Source organism: Eumetopias jubatus, unplaced genomic scaffold, assembly GCF_037043125.1.
Source record: "Eumetopias jubatus isolate StellerSeaLion01/CBP00866 unplaced genomic scaffold, mEumJub1_p1.0 scaffold_9, whole genome shotgun sequence".
NCBI classification, from domain to species: domain Eukaryota; kingdom Metazoa; phylum Chordata; class Mammalia; order Carnivora; family Otariidae; genus Eumetopias; species Eumetopias jubatus.
The window spans coordinates 136,731,589-136,751,566 of NW_028274815.1; the positions used below are offsets into that span (position 1 = coordinate 136,731,589).

The following is a 19,978-nucleotide window of genomic DNA, read 5'->3' on the forward strand; positions in this document are numbered from 1 at the left end:
ATAAATGGGCAAAACTATCAGAGGGTTCTGAGATAATATCCAGTAAGAAGGCATTTGCCCCAGCAGATCTTAAAATACAGTATAAAATGATGATCATTAAGGCTGTAAACCCCGATCACGGTAAAACCCTGGAGAAAGACGTTATGATTTAACAAACGGAGCAGGAATAAACTAGCTATCAATAAAATATATATATACAAGCCACATTGTGCCACAATAGTCTGGCTGGATGTTTTTCAAAACCCTCTTATCTCAAATGTGGAAAGGAAATTTTAGGTTTAACTAATCAAGCAACATCAGGAAATTTCAAAGTGACAAAGACGAAGATTTCTGACAGTCTAAAAAAACACCTTTTTGCCTCCTCTGTATTTTCCCACAGTCATCTCAAGTCCCACCACCTCCTTGCTGGGGTGCTTATTAATTAGATCCTCTTGTTCTTGGACTCTGAACACGAGTGTGGGCGAGGGAGATACAGGAGGTGTATGGGCAAGAATCTTCCGTCTGGGCTCCCTGGCCAGGACCCTGCACCCAGTGTCCCCCAGCAGGCCCCATGCGGCCCTGGTTACCCGCTGGTTGGCTTCCTAATGGCAAGGACTGTTCTCAAGGGCAATTATGATTGAAGTCTGCACTTGCCTCAAAGCAAAACAGCCCTCTGTGCTTTGGAAAAACACGAGTCTTTTCTTGCTCCGTGAGTGAAGAGAGGGAAGTGATGGCTGTTTTGTGAGCACATTTCTAGACCGGCAAAGGTAAAAAAAAAACCCAATTTACAATGATGTTTAGCCAAAACAATGAGTGGAAGAGAGAAAAGCCATGGCCAGCCGATGACATTTTCCTTTCTGATTTGGTTCATTTTCTGTTGTGTTATTCTCCTAGCTTTATGACGTTTTCTTTAGCATGCACAGTTCGTGTCCAACCGTGGGCCCTGCTGGAATCTGGATGGTCCTGGCACGGGGACGACCCTGTCGACCACCCGGCCCGTGTCTCAGGATCCTTATGCACAAGGAGGGAAGGAGCGGGGAGAAAAAGATAGGCGAACCCAGAGCCGCCTCCACCAGAAGCAGAGGCGGTCAGTGGAATTGCAGATTACATACAGATCCACATCACGGTCGCCCATGTCCAACTGGTCAACAGTGTCCTGCCACCAAAGGGAGCCACACACCCTAACTCCTGTGTGGGGTGGGATACAGCTTCACCAGACTGCCTTTTGGAAAAACAAAGCCCAGCTCAAATAACAAACAAATACCTAGAATCCTCTTTTAACTCAAACAAGCGTTACAGTGAATGAGGCTGGCTCCCCCATTACCAGGACTGACTGATTACAGAGCCCAGAGCCATTTGCCTGAAGATAATTGCCCCAATTCCCCACTTCACTTTGCACATATAGAAACAGTCCCAATCTACCAAAGCCTCAGTGACTAGACATGTAAAATTGGTCTAATCATATTTTGAAGAGCTCGAGCTGAAAGGGTTTCTATGAGCGTGTGCCTGAACCATGACACCGCTAAGAGTTTCTCCTCTCTGGGCGCGTTGCTCGCTCACTCACTCCCCCACCAAATCTGAAGAGGTGAGTCAGATTCTCAGCAGAGGGGAGAAAAACAACTTTGAAGCTCTCTGTCAGTGCTGGCGGCCGGAGGGAAGGTGAGATGACCCGGAGAGCTGGACAAAAGCTAAGTCCACACGCCGGAGGACGGTCCCGAAGGCTGAGTCCTCCGCAACCAGCAGCCCACCCGAGGCTGCAATCACTGGGCTGTTGGCACCTTGGGATGCTGATTCTATCAGCTGGCCATGGGAAAGAACCGGGCAAGCTAAAGTGTAAGCTGGGGGCAGGCAGATGGACAGAACCCAGTCCCAATTTCTACAGGACAAGGCCAGGCCAATGGCCAGAGTCCAGAGTGTAAACCAGGGGCCACATGAAAGCTGACAGAGCCAAAGCAGAGAAAAGGAGGCACCAGGCCCAACAAGGGCCCGTGTGCTTAAGCTCGGCCTGAATGAGGGGGCTTCCAGACACTCCCTGTTGGATGAGGAGCCCAGAAAGTGCTCCACCTGTGGCAGAGGTGGGCAGGCAGGTCAATAGGTGAGTGGGTGTTGGATCGATGGGCGAACCCTGGTAAAGCACAAATCCCAGGGAAAGAAAGGCTATTCCTGAGAAGACAACTCCTAACAGCTCTGTACACAGGAATCTGGTTCACTTCTGATCCTGTCTCCCTTTAAAAACAAAGGGCACAAACAGAGTATTATAATCCAAATGATGGCCTGGACAGAATCCAGCCGTGTCAAAAAGATGATTATTTCACCCTATCATTTGCTTTTAGCTCTGGATGGCATTCCCCCAAAATCACAAAATCAGGAGCTTGGGGTTGTCACTATTTCTACCGGTGAGAGCCAATCGATATCAGTGCCGTCTGAGTAACAGCAAAATAGCGCCCCAGAGAAATGAGCCAAATGCTTTTGTACTGTACCCAGACCTATTTCGGGGGCGGGGCAATGCTAAATTCCCAGTGGGGTAGAGCCTTTCTGGCTGATTGCCACAGTCAGGGGTGGGGGATACTTCAAACTCCCTGAATTCATTTCTACCCAAAAGAAAGTTTGAAAAGCTCTCCATCTCGAAAAAATAGTCCTTTCTAATGATTGTCCAAAAAAATTCATTCAAGAGTGATTATACCCACTCACCTGAGAGGAGAACCAATCTCTTATCTCGTATCTCATCTTGGAAACTGTGTCGGTGTCTAGGGGACCCATGACAATAGCCTGTCAAGCCTTTTGAGAACTCATGTGACTCATCTCTGTCTCCCCCGGAGCGACCAGCACAGGTCATGTACACGGTAGGCACACTAGACAGATGGGATCGAAAGCGATCCTCTCACGGACATTTAAAAAAACAAGAAAATCTCAAAAGTCAGCACCAGGAAAAAACCCACCTTTTTGGAAACCTAGCAGCTGAACTTCCCCTCTGATTGTATAAGCAGTTCCTCAGCTGCCCTTGGCAGTTCATGTGTCTCATGTAGGGTTTATTATTTGGCACCTGTTGGCAGCCCACTTTTTAGAATCTGGGGGCACATCGCGCTGACATGCATGTTGGAGGGTGAGCTGTGATGCATTCCCATTGACCACCTTCCCCACACAGTGCCCACGACAGCAAGGGACTCGACTCCTGACTGCTAAACAGCCAAGTTCATTCCTAATTTCCGAGACAACTCTGGGAGGGGAGGCAGAGGACCGACAGAATTAATAGACGGACCTGACGAATTCTTTTGCTCCAGCAAGAGAGCTGTGGAGCAAAGCGCCTCGGAGCCCGATTAGGAAAGCCGCACTGCAGCCCTGCTGGTTCTCTGCATACACCTGTTTGCTCATGTCCTGAAACTGCCACCCAAACATTCCTTCCTGTCACTGAGCCGCCTGCACTTTCAAATGCTTCTAAAATAGAAGCAGAGTCGGAAGGGCATGGCCATCAATAGAGCCCCCAGCCCCTCTCCCAAGGTCTCCAAATGCCTTTCACGGAATCAGAATCCGAGTTGAAAAGAATTTTGGCGCGCATCAAGTTCCAACTCTGCCCAGCTCATGAGTCCCACGGAAAACATCTCCAATATGGGCTCATCTGTCCTTTGATTTAACACCGCTTCTGACAAAGAGCCAACCGCCTCCTGACAGCCATTCCATTTCAGAGCCCTAATTGTTAGAATATTCTTCCTTGGGTTGAGCTGAAATCTGCCTGTTGTAACTACTACCCATAGGTTGTAATTTTGCCCTCTGGAACCATGTAAAATACATCTCAATGCCCGTTCCACAGGACAATCCTTGAAGGGGCTGAAGACAATATTCTTCACAATGCACCCCAATCAGAACCTTATTGTATGATGCTCTGATGAACTGGGAACTGCACTTTCCTGTCCAACAGGTTCCGGAGCCTCCTTCCAGCAGAGCCCAAAGGTGACGTATGACCGCACTTTATTTACCGGCAGACAGACAGAGCCCCTTGTTCCTTAGCTGCTAACAACCCGCAGTTGTTCATCACCCACTTGCTCCTTTTTGAAATTCACTCTGCAGCAAGCACTTTTTAAAGTCGTGCACGTAATGCATTTTAAACAGCATTTTCTGCACAGATCCATTTGCTCGGCCCCGGCCCTAAGTGAGAGATGAAACAGTATTTCAGTGTGGTTCTGCTGCTCCTCCCGGAGCCTGTGTGGAATGTGCACCGAAATGTATTTGTAACTATACAGGACTGGGGCTCTAAAATGCGGTGTTTTGTTAAATGTTCATTTGCTGATTAAAATGCATCTTGCAAAGAAAGTGCATTACTAATGCAGAATCTAGTCCAAAAATACGTATTATGTAATGCACATTTGTTAATAATGCAGGCAATCTCGGTGTATCTATATTAGTGGATCAGCTCGGGGCTGCCATCTCCATTATAGGCATAAAGCACTCCTTCTGAAAAACGAAGTACTTTCTTACGAACACTAAAGAATCATAATCCACCTCGTTGCTGATAGCTGGCATTCGTCTCCACTGAAAGGGCATTCACCAGCACCCACATATTCCTGATTTTCTTTTTCCAGTGTGCCTTGAAAAATCACTTCAATGATGTCTTTATGTTCCATGCACCGTCAGTGGGAATGGGCTAATTGAAAGAAATAAAGCAGGTGGGTCAATATGAGCAAACCTCCTGGATGAGGGCTGAGAGATAAGGATTTGAGATATGCAGCTCAAAACAGCCCGTCCGGTGTCCCATACTAATATCCCCATGATGACTTGGAACCAGGCACTTGTGATATTAAAACCTTTTCAGTGTCTCTGCAAAGTGTTTGATTCAGGCAACACTAGAATACAGACACTTGTCCTTTTATGGGGTTTGCCAAATCAATCCTACTTTATTAGACCCATTGGTATGTTAATTCTACAAAGGAACTCAAAGAACACAAGATAAAAGATAGACACAGCCAAGAAGCCCAGTCAGGAACATTCAAGAACGTCCACAGCCAAGATGTAGAAACAAAAAAACCTCAACACATCAAAGGCAGGAGGAGTCTTGCTAAGGTCTAAACTCGGGATGTGACAGCTATACCTGGGCATGGTGTTAAAGGTATGAGGACCAGTTCCACCATGCTGAGTGGCAGCTGTAGGTACATGACTCTTTAGCCACCAAGAAGGGAGTACCAGGAGGGAAAGCCGGGTGGACGATCTCAAAAGGGAAAGCAGAATTACGAGAGGTCATGCCTTTCCAAATTTCCCCCATATGGACTCAAAGACAAAAAAAACCCCATGAGTCCCAAGTGGAGCAACTTTGTTGACACGTAGAAGGATTCTAGGACGATGGTGTGGCTCTGAATTACACTACCTTTGGACTTGCTGCTATGACAAAAGGGGCACTCCATACTTTAACAGGGAAGGCATCATACACAACCCAGAAGCAGCAGTTCTGTTACAGATGGAACTCAAGAGCTTTCCAAGGGCCATGTTTTCCTGAGCAAAGATCACTCCAGGGACCCCCCTTCAGGAGGACATGGAGCTCATTTGATTTTCCAGGGCTGAGAAAGAGATGTACTAATTTCCTCCAACCTTTTGGCCTCTGGGGTTCAACATGGTCTAGGGGTGTCTAGCCAAGTCATCTAACCCTAATGCTCTGATCGACCCAATAGCTTTCTCATGGAGCATTCAAGCCGGATTAAATATTGGTTGGCAAGGAGGGATTCTGAGTGGTTTAATGCTCTGATTAACAGCAGATTAGTCCTAAACAGGCTTTCCTTAATATAAGTTTTTTTTCCTTTTTCTTTTTTTTTTTCTTAACTTTACCTTCAGCACCTGGAACAGAGCTTGGCATGTGCTAGGCACTCAATAAATAGCCCCGGAATGAGTTAGCGTTGTTGAAAAACTATCTATGTATTAAATGAAAGAGCTTTAAAAGGTACCCCGTGAGATTTCCTTGATAGCTGACCAGCCTGCAGCGCCCCACAGGGGCAGAGAACGGGGCTGTACCTACTGAATATCAGCGCAGGCAAGACTTCCCTTAACTAGTGGTTCCAGCTAATTAGAGTCTGTCTTCCAGCACATGTTCTCAGCTCGAGCTCATGGCAGTCCACTGATGGGTCTGTGGACTTGCAAACCATCACCCAGTCTGTGGGGCCCTTCCTAGGAAAGATGCTTATTTGACCATGAGGTAATTAGCCAATTGAGACTACAAGGGGGGGGGATTTTTCGGAAACGCTCTAATTACAGTCACTATAACAGATCTGCCAAAGGTGGTTTCATGATTAATGACTGCCTGAGGTTACCAACCTCAAACTATTAAGCCCTTGGAAATCACCCGGGGCTGATCATTAATACCCACGCACAGACCCCTCATTTCATTCTGCCGAATATCTGCAATTTTGCGGTCTGGTTTTTAGCTTCATTTTAGCGATAACCCTGGAGTTGGGGAGGGGTATGGACCCCACGGAGAACCCATGCCCCGCTGCCCAACTACCCTAACCTGTGGCTAGCTCGCTCACTCGTTTTGCTCCTTGGCACCCGCCAGACCCCCGCCCCTTGCTTTGCCCAAATCCTTTCAAACAAGGTTCCCTCCTGCCACCTGCCGGCCCACTAGGGTCTGCGCCACGGGCTCGGCGCCACCGCGCAGCTCGCGGGGAGGCGCCCCCGCCTCCTTACTGCACATGCCCGGCAGAAGTCCGGGCGCGCAACTTTGCAGAACCTCTCCGCCGCGTCCCTCCCCGCCTCAGTCTCCTCTTTCCTCTCCCAGGCGAGAGGACCAGCGGAGGCACCTCTCCCGAGTCTTAGACTGCAGAGTCTGAGACTTAGAGAGAGGAGCCCAGGAGGAGGGAGACTTTTTCTCCCCATTTTCCCATCCCTTCTTCTTGCTCAGAGAGGCAAACAGGGGCGCGGAGCTTTAGAAAGTTGAGTGCTCAGGAAGGTAGGTGCTTTCCTTTTTCCCCCTCACACCGAGGTGGGGCTGGGACCTCCGGACCCAGCTTCTCACCTCGTGGGGTGCACCTTTTTCGGCTCTAGCAGCCAATGCGCATCGGAGCCGCTCTCTGCAGAGCCAGAGGGCGGGTGGTCTTCTCGGTGCGTGCCTAAGAGAATGGATCGTAGGTCCCGGGCTCAGCAGTGGCGCAGAGCTCGCCACAACTACAACGATCTGTGCCCACCCATCGGCCGCCGGGCAGCCACCGCGCTCCTCTGGCTCTCCTGCTCCATCGCGCTCCTCCGCGCCCTTGCCACCTCCAACGCCCGCGCCCAGCAGCGCGCGGCAGCCCAGCAGCGCCGGAGCTTCCTTAACGCCCACCACCGCTCCGCCGCCCAGGTATTCCCCGAGCCCCCCGAATCTGACCACGAGCACGAGGAGGGAGACCTCGAGCTGTCCCTCCCCGAGTGCCTAGAGTACGAGGAAGAGTTTGACTACGAATCTGAGACCGAGACCGAGACCGAGTCTGAAATCGAATCCGAGACCGACTTCGAGACCGAGCCTGAGACCGCCCCCGCCACAGAGCCCGAGACCGAGCCAGAAGACGAGCGCGGCCCCGTGGTGCCCAAGCACACCACCTTCGGCCAATCTCTCACCGAGCGTCTGCACGCTCTGAGATTGCGGAGCCCCGACGCCTCCCCGAGTCGCGCGCAGCCCAGCACTCAGGAGCCCCAGAACCCCAGACAGGGGGAGGAGCCCAAGCCCGAGGACAAGGATCCGAGGGACCCCGAAGAGTCCGAGGAGCCAAAGGAGGAGAAGAAGCAGCAGCGCCGCTGCAAGCCGAAGAAGCCCACCCGCCGCGACCCATCCCCGGAGTCTCCTTCCAAAAGGGGACCCATCCCCATCCGGCGTCACTAATGGAGGACGCCGTCCAGATTCTCCTTGTTTTCTTTGATTCAGGTTAGTTGCCCGCCGCCAAACCTGGGAACCTGGGGTCGGCGTGGGAGCTGCGGGAGGAAGGGAGGGAAAAGGAAAGGCAGGTTAGGAGGAAGGCGGGGAGACAGTGGGCTCAGCTAGCCTGCCCGGGGAGGCCGGAGAGCCAGGGCGAGCTGGGGAAGGCTCCCGAGGACGCCGGGAGGACGTCGGGAGCGCCCAGGTGCCCAAGGGCTTGTTGGACGGCGGGGCGCTCCGCGCGCCCCGTTGGAGACAGCCTGAGGTCTTGGAGCTGGTGTCCAGGACGCGCGGCTGAACCCCCGGCGCGCCCCAGATTTCGAGCTGCACAACCAAAAGGTACGGGTAAATCACTTGTTTTACACGCTTTTTTCCCCCTTAACACTAGACTCAAACCAGTTGGCTTTGGCAGGCGCCCGAAACGTGGTTCTAAGGTGCGCGCGCCAACTTTCACCATGAGAAAGGAGCCGCGCCGTAGCGACACTGTTGCAATGCGCGAAAAGTAATCACAATGGGATTGGGCGAGAACTCCGGAGGCTGCCGGCTCCGGGAAAAGTCGCGCGCGGCGCTTTAAGGCGCACAAAGCCCGGAGCCCGGAGCCCAGGTCCCAGCGCTGCCAATTTGGAGCCGCGGGACCTCGGCGCCAGTGCTCCCCGCAGCTGTGCGCCAGGCCAGTCCTGGCCGCAGCCACCCGCCTCCAGGCGCGCACCGGGCCAAGCCCGCCGCAAAGAGCGTGCGCACCTGCCCGCGCGCTCCAGAGCCGACCTCTCCAGGCCCGCCCGCGGTTCCCCACGAGTCACGCGTACTTGGAGGGCTGGCAGAGAAGGTATGGGAGTCTTAGGGGGTGCCTCTACAGGCTACCAGGGTTGGTGGCGCGGGCTTGGTCACGTCGGGGCATCGCTAACGTTTTGGCGCCGCTGATCTGGCGGCAGGGCTGGGTGCAGCTTTGCTGGCGAGGTCTGGCCCGTTTGCGTAAGGCCCTGGGGATGGAAGAGAGGGGCTGAGAGGCCCGCGAGGCGGTGCCGAGCGGAAAGGTAAAGCGGCACACGAAACGGGGCTAGAGAGGGGATCGCGTCTTTCATCAGGATACCCTACAGTGCGTCCCTAAAGAGCGCGGCACCGCTGAGCTGGGGAAAGGTGTTGGATCCGACACAAGTCCTTGGGTGATCGGTCGAGAAGGGGCAGGGGCTGGCGGCTTGGGCAGCCTCGGGGAGGGAAGGCGCGCACCGGCCATTTTCAGCTCGGCTGGAGCTAAGTTTGGAATCTCTAACCTGGAGGTGAAACCGGCCTGTTGTCCGAGGACAAAAACGGCTGCAGTCTCGTAACGCATCTTCGGTTCGGTGCATAAAGTGTGCCTTACTCGCCAACCCTGGAGGAAAAGACTGAGAAGTGAAATATATTTTACAAAACCTCACCCAGTATGGAAACTGATCTTTTCTTGGTGCGCGCGCGCGTCTTGGTTTGCGCCGGTTTGAGCTAGTCTGATGAAAATGATGGGGGTGGGGGAGTGACGCGTTTTGAGGCTTGAAATGAAAAGACCGGTCGGGTTTATAGACTCTTAAGAAAAGGGGAAGCCAGAAGGAACGCTTTCCACGGTCTTCCTTCCAGGTCTCTTCCCTAGGAAGGGCGTCGCGCTGCCCCGAACTTAGTTCTGCGGGCTGCGGCGCTGACGAAGGACTGTTGGATGCCTTTACCGTCTTAACTAGGAAGTACCGGGAAGGCACTTTGTGCACAGGGGGCTTCCTTGGGCAGCGGGCAAGTGTCAGAAGTCTGGAGGCCGCCGAGGACTTGCAGAAGGGCCAGGTGTGCCCTGCCTTTGGCTTAAACGTGTGAGATTGCCTATGTGAGATGGCGCTCCCCAAAGTTGAAATTTCTACTCCACCTAAATAGAGATGCTGGGGGGTTCCTTTCAGTGGCATTAAGTGTTGTTTTTCCTCCGGTATCGTCTTAGCAGCCTGAGTTCACCAAGTAAAGTGTGTCTAGTGAGTGTGCAACAGAAGCCAGGGTTTGGGTTGGCTTGTTTTGGTGTACTTTTCAGTGTGGGAGCTCTCTTCCCAGATTGGGTAGTCTGGGGGCCCCATTTTCTGCAGAGCTAGGTTTTCCATTAGAGAAATTAGCATGTTGCCTTGTTGCAGAAAGAATAAACAAGTCTTTAAAGAAGTCCTCAGTGCCTAAGCACACACTGTTCACGCCAATCTTAGTCCGTTTTTAAACAAGCCTGCATATTGGGAGGCTTGCTTTAACTGTAAGCAGTAGACCAAGCTCATTAATGGGGAGGGGGTGGCCCCCATCTAGGAACACACAAATAGTTTGCCCTCTTTCAGACATACTCTTCCCTGTAAACTACCTCTGACTGTGAAAGTCTGTTGCCCACCCCCCCCCCCCGACTCAGTTCCCTTCCCCCACCCTACGCCCCCCCCACCCCCACTGCAGGGTAGAAAAGCCATTAGGGACTATACAGAACAACTGAGGAAAATGCCAAGCTCCTAGGAAGTGCCCCAGAGCCGCCAGAGGAAGGGATTCTGCTGTAGAGACATTTCAAACCCTCTTTCTACCTGAGACACTGGTGCTTCACTGCCTACCCCCACCCCACCCCAGGCATTTCTGGCAAGTTCTCCCTAGCATTCCCAACTCACTAGTCTCCAAACTGGCCCTTTGTCTCACCCTGCTAAATTGGGGTTAGCATTTGAATGGGCTCACTTGCCCTTTCAATTTAGGTGGGGTGTGTCTGGTGAGGAAATTGGCTCAAAAAAAACCAGACCTTCTAATTGACCACAGAAGTAAATTACTAGCTGGTTGTAGTATCTCACATGGAGAGGGGGAGGAGGAGAAAAAGCTAGTTAAAGGTGATGGTTTGCTCTGGCATTTAGGATTTTCCTTTACTACATTAATCATTTACTTACTAGAAATTGGCTTTTTCTTGGACAAAGGTCCTCTTACAACTGAACTTTCTGAGTGGGAAAGTGATAGCGTGTTCACATATTGTGTGCTGTCAACCAGCTGGCACAGGTTTACTTCTCAAGTTTGGCAAACAAAATTTTTATGTTTATCAGAATTCAAAAACTGGGAATTTTAAAATTTGGAACTGTTTTAAGAGGATGTTTCTTTAATGCGCCGGAGGCTGCCCCCCTCCCCCGGAAACTGCTTACAGCCCTTTACTCTTTAGCCCTCACTTTTAGCAGCTGGGATAGAAGATTTCATGAGGAAGCTGAAACTTCAGTGTGGGTAAGAATGAGGTCTTTTCCTTTGCTTTAATAATCTGAATGGATTTTACTTAATTTACCTGTGTTATCACTGCTCCTTACGCAGAGGGAAGCTATTGAGGGGAAACTGAGCAGAAACCATGGTGTTGGCGAATGTATCTTAACAGAAAGGTGACCTGTAACAAAAAAACAAATTACTAAAATCAAATTAAGCTTCCAGAGGCGAGTGATGTCATACGCCAGCTCAAGTGCTGCCCTTCTCTTAGAAATTGCCCAGCAAAGGGGATGAGATCCTCAAATTACATCTTTAATCCCCATGTTCCAGGATGAGGGGTGGAATTCCTCGTCCTGCTCTTCGGGGTTTTGACACTAATGACCGTTTCCTAAATCTGGATGCCCCAGGGATGGACAGCAAGACCTAAGCATCTTCTAGGCCTGGTCCCGCCCAGTGGCCTTGGGTCAGACCCAGCACCCCACTGCCTCTTTCTTCACATGCAAAATGAAGTATGTTCCTAGCATCCCCTCAGTGCCAAAATGTGTGCAGGTTGTTAAGCCCAGGGTTGCCCAATTTGACTTTATCACTAATGGGGCCAAAAAATGTGCAAGGTTGATCAAATAAAAAGCACCAGTTGTGAAGAAATCTGGTTTTTGTTGCTCTGATTTCGATTTTATCCAGTCTGTTTTTGAATGGGTGGCAAAAAAAAAAAAAGGTTTAAAAAGGCAAGTTAGAGAATACAGAATCCCACTGTGTCTTGTTACTAGCAGTCCTTCAGAACAGATCTTTAGTGTGTGTCTTCTGTGTGCTTGTTTCCCCACCTGCTCTCCCTGATCTTGGTGTGTGAAAACAAGCTTTTCCGAGTGGGAGCAGGCAGCCGGAAGCCAGCATTGCACCGAGTACTGCAGCCTGGAAACGCTCACTGCTCTGAGTGCAGTCTGACGGCGGTGGCTAACTGACCACAAGTGTTGAATATATTATTTGGTAACACTTAGAAGGGTCTTGATTAGACCAGACCCGCAAACACGCTCAGAGGCTGCAGCTAGTTAGGATAAACCAGTCTCCTCAGCCTTTGTGTTTGTTTTTATTATCCTTCTCTCCCAGGAGCTTTTTCAGACTTTTTTTTTTGTTAATTGCTCCTCTCCCATGAAATTTTAATACCACAGTTATACAGATGTATTGGATATTCTGTTTCTGTACTGCGAGACCTTTTAATAGCTAAGTTGTTGTGTTTTTTGGGTTTTGGGTCTTGTTTGTTTTTTTTTCCATTTCCCCCTAAACCAGTCTTCCCCTGTGGCAAATGCCTGGGATAACAAAGCAAATGTTTAAAAAAAAAAAAAAGTCAAATTAATGATTTGAGATCCCATTTTTGTTTTTTAGTTTTGGTTTTTTGGCTACATGTCACAAGGCTATATATAAGGTAAACTTTACTAATGTTTGGTTTTCGCTTTTCTTTTCATTTCACCCCCCCAGCCCCTGGCACCGATCCTGGTGCTAGTGCCCAACTAATTCAGGGCAAGGGAGCCAGTCTGCAGTGCAGGGCCACCGTCACCTGTTGACAGGGCTCAGCCAGTCACGGCAGGACACCCAAGAGGAGCCGGCGCCACAGCACCCCACACCGTCCCCACCCCCCTACTTGCCGGCACAGTCCCTGTTGCATGGTAGAATTGGGGAGGCTACTTTCCTGCCTTTGCCTGTGGACATGGCCTATTTTTATTCTATGAGCTTATTTTAGGGTGAGCATGCTGCAAATTAACAGGGGGCCACGGCTGTCAGAAATGTCCGGGGTACGACTAGACTGCGTGAACAGATGGGAAGGGGTGTCCATGATGTATGGGAAGGTTTGGGGGGGAAATCACAGAAAAAACTGGAAGGCCAAGACAACACTGGGGAAGGAACGGAAGATAAGATCTGGAGATAGGAAGTCACAGTGCATACATGCTAGGGCTGGGAAGGGTCGTATGAAGAAACAAGGAGATTCACGGAGAAAAAGGTTTAGGGGAGACTTCACGGCCATCTGCAAAAATCTGGTGGCAGCAGAAGCAATGTCAGGAAGAACATTTCTAACAGCCACACCTGGCGGTGGAGGCACGCAGAAGGTCACTTTCCCTCAGAGGGTCTCTACAGACCTGGCCAGAAATTTGAATTTTCTAGGTGCGGTGGGATTTTTGTACATGGGCCTCAATTGCTTCAACCAGATGGAAAGATTTAAAACCTAGGAAATCTTGTTTTAGAGTTCAAATGCTCAATCTTGGATTTCAGTTCAGGGAGAGGCCCCACATCTCAAACTGGCCAAGGACTGCCGCCAGCTGAAGATGACCTGTTTCTCCTCCCCCCAGGCGAGAGCCGGTTCTGAGTGCCCTGGCTTATGTTGCTGTCTCCATTCCAGTTCAGGGAGGATGCACTCTGGGAAATTGAGGCCATGCACAAACATGAAATATACCATTCCCCTAACATTCAAATTACGGTGCCTGGAATAGCCACCATGATTACTGAAATTTTAAACAGAGCTTCCACTCAAGCCAAGTTTATCCTCAGGGATTCCCTCCTGCCCTCCTGGCCCTCACTTTCACCCCTCTCTTAGCCCCCTTCCCAGGGCACCATTCATCTTTTCGGGAATGGCCACTTCTCCCCTCCAGACTCTCGGCTGCATCATCAGCTAGCCTGGAGGAGGAGTCCGCAGTCCAGTTCAAGCGACTGCTGAGTGTGTGGACCCACCGTACCGGCACGGGTAGAGGACAGTCGTGTGCCTGGCTGCAGCAGAAATGAGTAGCCCTTCCAAGTTGAGGGCTGCGGAGTTTAGCTCGTGAGCTGAATGAAGGGGTCTGAATTCCTGATAGGAGACCCCTGGCCCCTGCGGCTCCAGCTCAGGGCTTTTTAATCTGAGCACATCAAGTATTTTCCTAAGTCTGGTTCCGACTTTCTTTAATATCAGCCCTGCACCTGCTCCTAACCTCCATTTGAGGCATTTTCTCTGGAGCTGGCGTTTGCCTGAGACAGCCTGGTCACGCAGGCCCTTCTGCAGACAGCAGTAGGCTGCTGCTGCCTCCCCCGGCCAAGGCTGGAAGGGAGAAGGATGGGCACAGCACGTCTGGATTGAACAGTAATTAACTGAACAGCTTCAAAGTCTTACGGCTGCTCAGCACACAAAAAAACGTGTCACTGGGAGGCTGAGAAAAGGGATAGTTGCCTCAGTTCTCTTCCCCAGGTTCTCTCCTCTCTACTTTTGCTTTTTTCCTCACAACTGGTGAAAAGATTCTCCTTTTCCTCATTTGAGAGAGCGCCGAATCCTAACCACTAGACCACCAGAGAAGTTTCCTTTTCCTCATTTGAAAGAAAGCCACTGACAACAGGGACAGAGGTGGTCTGCAGAGACTGCCCCTCTGCAAAAGCCTGCCCCCCCCCCGCCCCCCGGCCCCAAGCCATAGGCTAGGAGGAAATCCCACTGCCAAAAACAAGCACCAAAAAAAAAAAAAAAAGATCTTTTTCCTGGTTTCTGCTCCCTTCCCTCTCTACCACCTCCTTCCCTGTCTGCTTTGCTTTCTCTTTCTCGGATACAGGGATGAACTAAGAAAGAAAGTTGACAGGCAGCTACTTAAAACTTGGATGTGCCTTGTGCTTTTGGCAATGAGGAAGAATCCCCAAATGTAAGTACCCTAACAGCCGTCTGCTGACTATAGTGTGCGCTCGTGGGGAGGTGTCACTACAGCAGGATGATCGAGTTTGGGGAGCCTAGGGCGCCACATGGGGTTGCCAAGGAAGGGGGCCGTGTCCCTGCAGATGGCAACGGTGCTGCTCAGAGAGCCAACAGTGAAGAAATACGTTCTTTCCATTGGGGGTTGCTCGTGTACAGAAAGCCAGCCGATATTCCACCTGAGGCACTCGGGCCATTTGGTGAACAGGCTGACTTGCCTCAGAAATGCAGTTTTACTGAAACATGAGCAGTGTTTGCTGTTCCTTTCTTAATTCATCAGGTGTAGAAAATCTATTCTTTTTAAGTAGCTGAGGACACACAACTTCCCAGAAACCTTTGCCTGGATTTTGACAGCCAATCCTTTCCTTCTCTGATGGCTGCACCGTCTCACCGCATTCCCTGCGGGAACAGGGCCCAGACCCTGGCACGCAGCTTCTGCCCCCCACCCCAGCTCCCCGGCCCCCTGATGAGCCTCTCTTGCCTTCCTCTTTGTGATCTGTGTGAACTCACTCACTGACTTTCCTTCCTTGTTCCTGCTTATTCCTACCAAGTACTGACTGCTTTTCCTGAGAGAGATCCATCCAGAACTGGAGATCTGGACTCGGCTGCACACCACCACCTGTAACTGGCCATCTCCATCCAGGGCAAGGCCACATTTCTGTCTTGAGCCAGAAAGCTCACCAGACAGCCCCACCAATCACAGCGGGCCCCAGTCAACCCACCCGCTGTCGCCCCCAGCGCTTACCACAGCGAGTTCCTCAGGTCCCTGTGACCAGGCACACCAGCTGCCTTTCATGTCAGCCAGCTCCTCAAATATCTGGCCGTGCTTCTGAGGTGTCTCGGGTCCCACTCTGTTCTGTGACGGTTTCAGCTTTGAACCCCTTCACAAAAGTGATGGGATTTTCAGACTCTGGCAGCCAATCCCTACAGGAGAAAAAAAAAAAAAAAGTAGACACAATGGGGAACATTGGAGTTAAATAGTGGGATTTTTTTCTTCCCAGTCCTAATTTACCTTTAAATTAAGGTGATTCCTACTCAAGTCTAAGGGTCTTTCTCAGCCTGCGGCAGTGGTTTCATCCGGGGGTGATTTTGCCCCCCAGAGGACATTTGGCAAAGTCTACAGACATTTTTTGGTTGCTACAACTAAGGGGCTGCTACTGGCATCTAGTGGGTAGAGGCCAGGGATGCTGCTAACGCCCTACAGTGCCCAGGACAGTCCACAGCAGAGAGTCAGCTAGCCCCGATGTGAACAGTGTAGAGGCTAAGGAGCCACAATCTCCATTAGATACTCTGGGCGCCTCTTAGAGTCTCCCCTCCGGCATACCCCCACCAGTCCCTTCTGAGCCCACTGCTCGCTCCCGAGACATCGTTCCTTTTCCTCTCCCGTGCTCCAAGTGTTCAAGATTCTCCAGATACATTCCTCCCCTCCAGGGTAGTCTCTGATCCACTCATTTCATACCCTATAAGGACGGCTGTCACTTTGAACTTGGGGTCTTTACCTTCCTTCGAAACTGCAGACCCACCCTCTTAAATAATAGGCTGTACAACACTGCATCCCGACTGCCCATCCTTCCTTCACCTCTGCCAAGTCTAAAACCAAATTGGCTCTGCCACCACCACAGCTCCGCCCCAGATCCTCTGGACTTCCTGTGTCACTTGTGTCCCATCATCCAAGTGCCAGACTCTGGCTTCTCCACCTTTTGTGCCTTTCTGGCACAGAAGAGGCTAGAGGGCCCTTTGAGACCCCTCCTGAGTCCCTTCCTTCAGCCTTCCTGCTACCTTGGAGGTCGTGGCCGGCCACAGCTTCCAGTATTCTCTCCATCGGGGCCATCCCCCCACACCGCCTCCGTCTTTACTACAGTAAACTAGGCTCACACCCTCCTTGCGGGACAAGAAGCATTCAACATCTGCTCTATTTCCTACCAGAACAACCTCAGAAGTGCTTGCCCTTTAGTTTCCAGCCATCCGCAGAGAGAGCCTGTCGGTTTGTCCTGCTTTCGCCCTCACTGCCCCTCCTCAGACTCCACGCGGTGTCCCTTGCTTCCCCCGACTGGGTCTTGTTAAGGGTAGGCCCACACCTCCCATTCCTCCGATTCCCGGCATTGGTAAGCAGGGGCCCTACCCATCCATGCAGGCCCATCTGAAACGCTATTTTCCCCATCGAGACTTTCAGGGTCCCCCACCCCAACCCCAGGAGGGGGTCTTTCTTTCATTTTTCTGTTACTTACCCTTTAGGACGGAGGACCGGTGTCTACCCAGCCGTTATCCCCTCATAGTTGTGCTCTCCAGGCAAAGGACCAAGATCCCAAAGAGTGTTGAACAAAGGGGTCCCACATGCCCATGAGGGGGTCAAACAAAGAGACCTTGTACCCATTCCTTGATGGACAGTGCTTGGGGACAGAGCCCAAGCGTAGTAGGCAAACCGTCCCTTTGGGGCTCCAGACCCCAGCGTCTCCTGACCTTCTAGCTCGGCAGGGCGCAGCATCCCTGGGGCCTCAACTCCTTATCCGTCTGGGGCTGCTCCTCTGCATCGGGGCAGTGAGCCCTCTCTCTCCTCGGGGCCCTGGCTCTCTACCTCCAGGCCCTAGACATTTTCTTCCTCCTCGCCTGGCCTCAGCGGCGGTCCCCTTGCTCCGGTGGGTTTGCCCACCGCCACCAGCGACACCTAGGGTTGAGCCCTGACAGCCCCCGACCTTCCCTTCCAGCCTTGGTGACTTGTGGCCTCAGGAAGAGTGACCCCACGGCGCCAGCGGGCCTCGTGGCGTTCCAGGCCTGGCCGCCATACGCCCGCCCACCAGCAGCTTCCAGCTACCCCAGCAGCACAACCTCTTAGGGCGTTCCAACGCGGCGCCCCCTATTGGACCTCCCATTCATATCCGGTTTCCGGTCCGACGCCCCCTGCTCATTCGCCAGGCAACCTTGATTGGCGTGACCCCAGCCCAATAGCTGACCCAGCCCTGGGGTCGGAGGGGAGTGAGTTGACGGTCGCGACCCAGTTGGCCCATTCAGTGGATGCTCAAATGGTTGAGCCATTGCGCGTGGGAACAGTTGGACAAAGTTTGGGCCAAAGTTCAGTGTTGGCATTTCCAAGTGTGTAGACCCATGGACCTGACATGATACGCCTTTGGGGGGCCCCACACGTTGCCCAGAGTCCGACTTTGTCCGCTTTCCTCTGCAGCATGGCCACGTGGATGGTGGATGCGGGGCAATGATGCGCCGTGGCTGTGGTCCCATCGTTCTAAGAGGGATGCGTTAGACTTAACGAGATTGAACGGTGCGTGGTTCGCCCGCCTGAGGCTCGTAGATACAGCGATCCAAGCGGTGCTCCCGCTCGCCGCAGCCCACCCCTTGTGGCACTCATCCCGCCATCTCTCTTCCCCTCCGCCCACCAGGCGACCACCTGCCTCGTGCCCGGATGCCTTGCACCTAAAGGTCGCTTGCAGGTCCGTGTCACCCGCTGGCGAGACAGACCTCATGCCCATGTCCCCGGTCGTACGTGACCCGCAAGCCGCAATTTTTTCCCGCGGCTCAAATCCCTCCGCAGACCCCAGACCCCAGACCCAGAGCAGTGCGCGTGCACGCACCAAGCCCACCCAGGCGGTGCGGGTGTTTTCCGCAGCCAGCTCCAAGCCCCCACGAGCTTCGGTGACAGGAGCGCAGCCAGGAGACCGCTGGACTTCTGGCCGGGCTCAGTGCCGCCTCAGAGGGCTTTAGCAGTGGAAAAGTGAAGCAGCTGCCCTGGGATACCCATAGCGAAAGAAGAGGGGCTGGAAGGGGGCTGGTGGGGGACTTGTGAGGAACTGGGGCTGCTGACCGACCGACCGTGCAGCCGGCACCCGAGGCAGATAAGCGGCACGTTATAGCCACTGCTGCCGACGCGGCACGGTATGTGTCTTTGGGTTCAGTGCGCACAGGCTTGTCCAGTCTCAGAGACCACACTAAGCCGGCCATAAATTCCCAACTGAAATCCCCTTAGCCCTTCCCCAGAACAGTAGGACCCCCGGAACTCTGAGGCCTGCACTGGATGGGGTCTCCGTGTGTGTCCCACGCCGCCCCCCTGTTTGGTGCCGCGGCAACTACCGCTTCGAGGGTCTCCGTAGAACGCGCCCAAGACCCTCTTAATTCCCCTACATCATTATCCACATAAACGGGGGAAACACTTGCCTGTGCCACCCTCAGCTACTGCGAGGACCCCCCAGAGTGTGGTGGGGATGGGGGACATTGAAGTGCTTTACGGGAGCCAGTCTCGGCAAGCCGGCAAACAAAAGCTGCAGAAGCGGCAGAAAGTACCCCAGGGCATTTTAAAAAGAAATTATGTGCGCACACACGGCAGCCCCTCGCCCCTAGCCTCCTATCCGCTCCGCCGGTGGGCTCACGACCACCTGTCGCATCCCCGCGCGCGCCCGCGCCCCCTTCCCACGCGCCCGAAGCCTTGCACTCCGGACTTGGAGCTTAAGATGTGAGGCTGCCCAGGTCTGGGGTCTGCGGCTCAGGGGTTCAGGGGTATCCTGGGGTGATGAAACTCTCCTGCAGTTCCCCCCTCCCCCCCCCCCCGAGGAGAGTCATTTGGGTCTGGGAGGGAGGGTTTCAGCTCTTGCGCTCAAGCAGCCCGGGGCCCACGTCTTGCATCACGTGTCCCACAACGCAGGAGAGCTCTCTCTCTCTCTCTGGCCAGGGGATAAGAGAGGAGAAAGACTCCAAATCAGTCAGGGAGAGGACTGGAAGGAGCCAAAACATCCCTGCGAGGCCTGCGCTCATCAGCCCCCTTACCCAAAGTCCGGGGCTGCCGGCGCCAGGATCCGGCTCCCGGAGCCGCCTCGGCACCGAGGCCGGCGTCCTCTGGTGGCAAAGAGTGAGCACTACGAGCGATTTTCGGACCGAATCGGCACGCTCCTCAGATCCAAGCAGGCGGGGCTGGCCTGGAGCAGAGAGAAAGAGAGAAAGAGAGAGAGAGGAGGGGACAAGGGCAGGCCAAGGGGGGGGGGGCCGGGGGCAGCCTGAGGGGATAAAAAGTGGCCAGGAAGGAGCCAAGCCTCCACCAGCAACAATAGAGTTGCTTCCACCACGGTCTTGGGTTTGAGGCCCTGAACCCCCAGACCTCAAGAGGGCTGGAAAGTGAGGTTGGAGAACTTTCTGGCTGGTACTTTGAATTTTTTTGAAAAAATTTTTTTCACCCTAGTTCGGTTGGGTGCTCCGTCTTACGGGGCCCCAAGTTTATTTTAAGAGTCCGCCACCGTGTT

The 19,978-nt window shown here is 52.7% G+C and overlaps 1 protein-coding gene and 1 long non-coding RNA gene across 2 annotated transcripts in view; one reads left to right on the top strand and one right to left on the bottom strand.

Moving 5' to 3' along the window:
- Positions 1-17,519, bottom strand: part of LOC114197963 (uncharacterized) — a 35,340-nt gene extending 17,821 nt beyond the window's left edge. The window contains exons 1-4 of the long non-coding RNA XR_003606996.2: positions 16,967-17,519; positions 15,484-15,662; positions 11,130-11,225; positions 9,118-9,228 (exon numbers count right to left, since the gene is read on the bottom strand). This is a non-coding gene — a long non-coding RNA (uncharacterized LOC114197963). The remainder of the gene's footprint in view (positions 1-9,117; positions 9,229-11,129; positions 11,226-15,483; positions 15,663-16,966) is intronic.
- Positions 7,073-7,813, top strand: LOC114197962 (neuroendocrine secretory protein 55). The gene has a single exon (XM_028089187.2). It carries the CDS (start codon positions 7,073-7,075, stop codon positions 7,811-7,813), a length of 741 nt encoding a protein of 246 aa, XP_027944988.1.
- Positions 17,520-19,978: the final 2,459 nt, after the last annotated feature.

Coding starts and splice junctions, on each gene's coding strand:
- LOC114197962 (XM_028089187.2), top strand. CDS start 7,073: ATGGATCGTAGGTCCCGGGCTCAGCAGTGGCGCAGAGCTCGCCACAAC.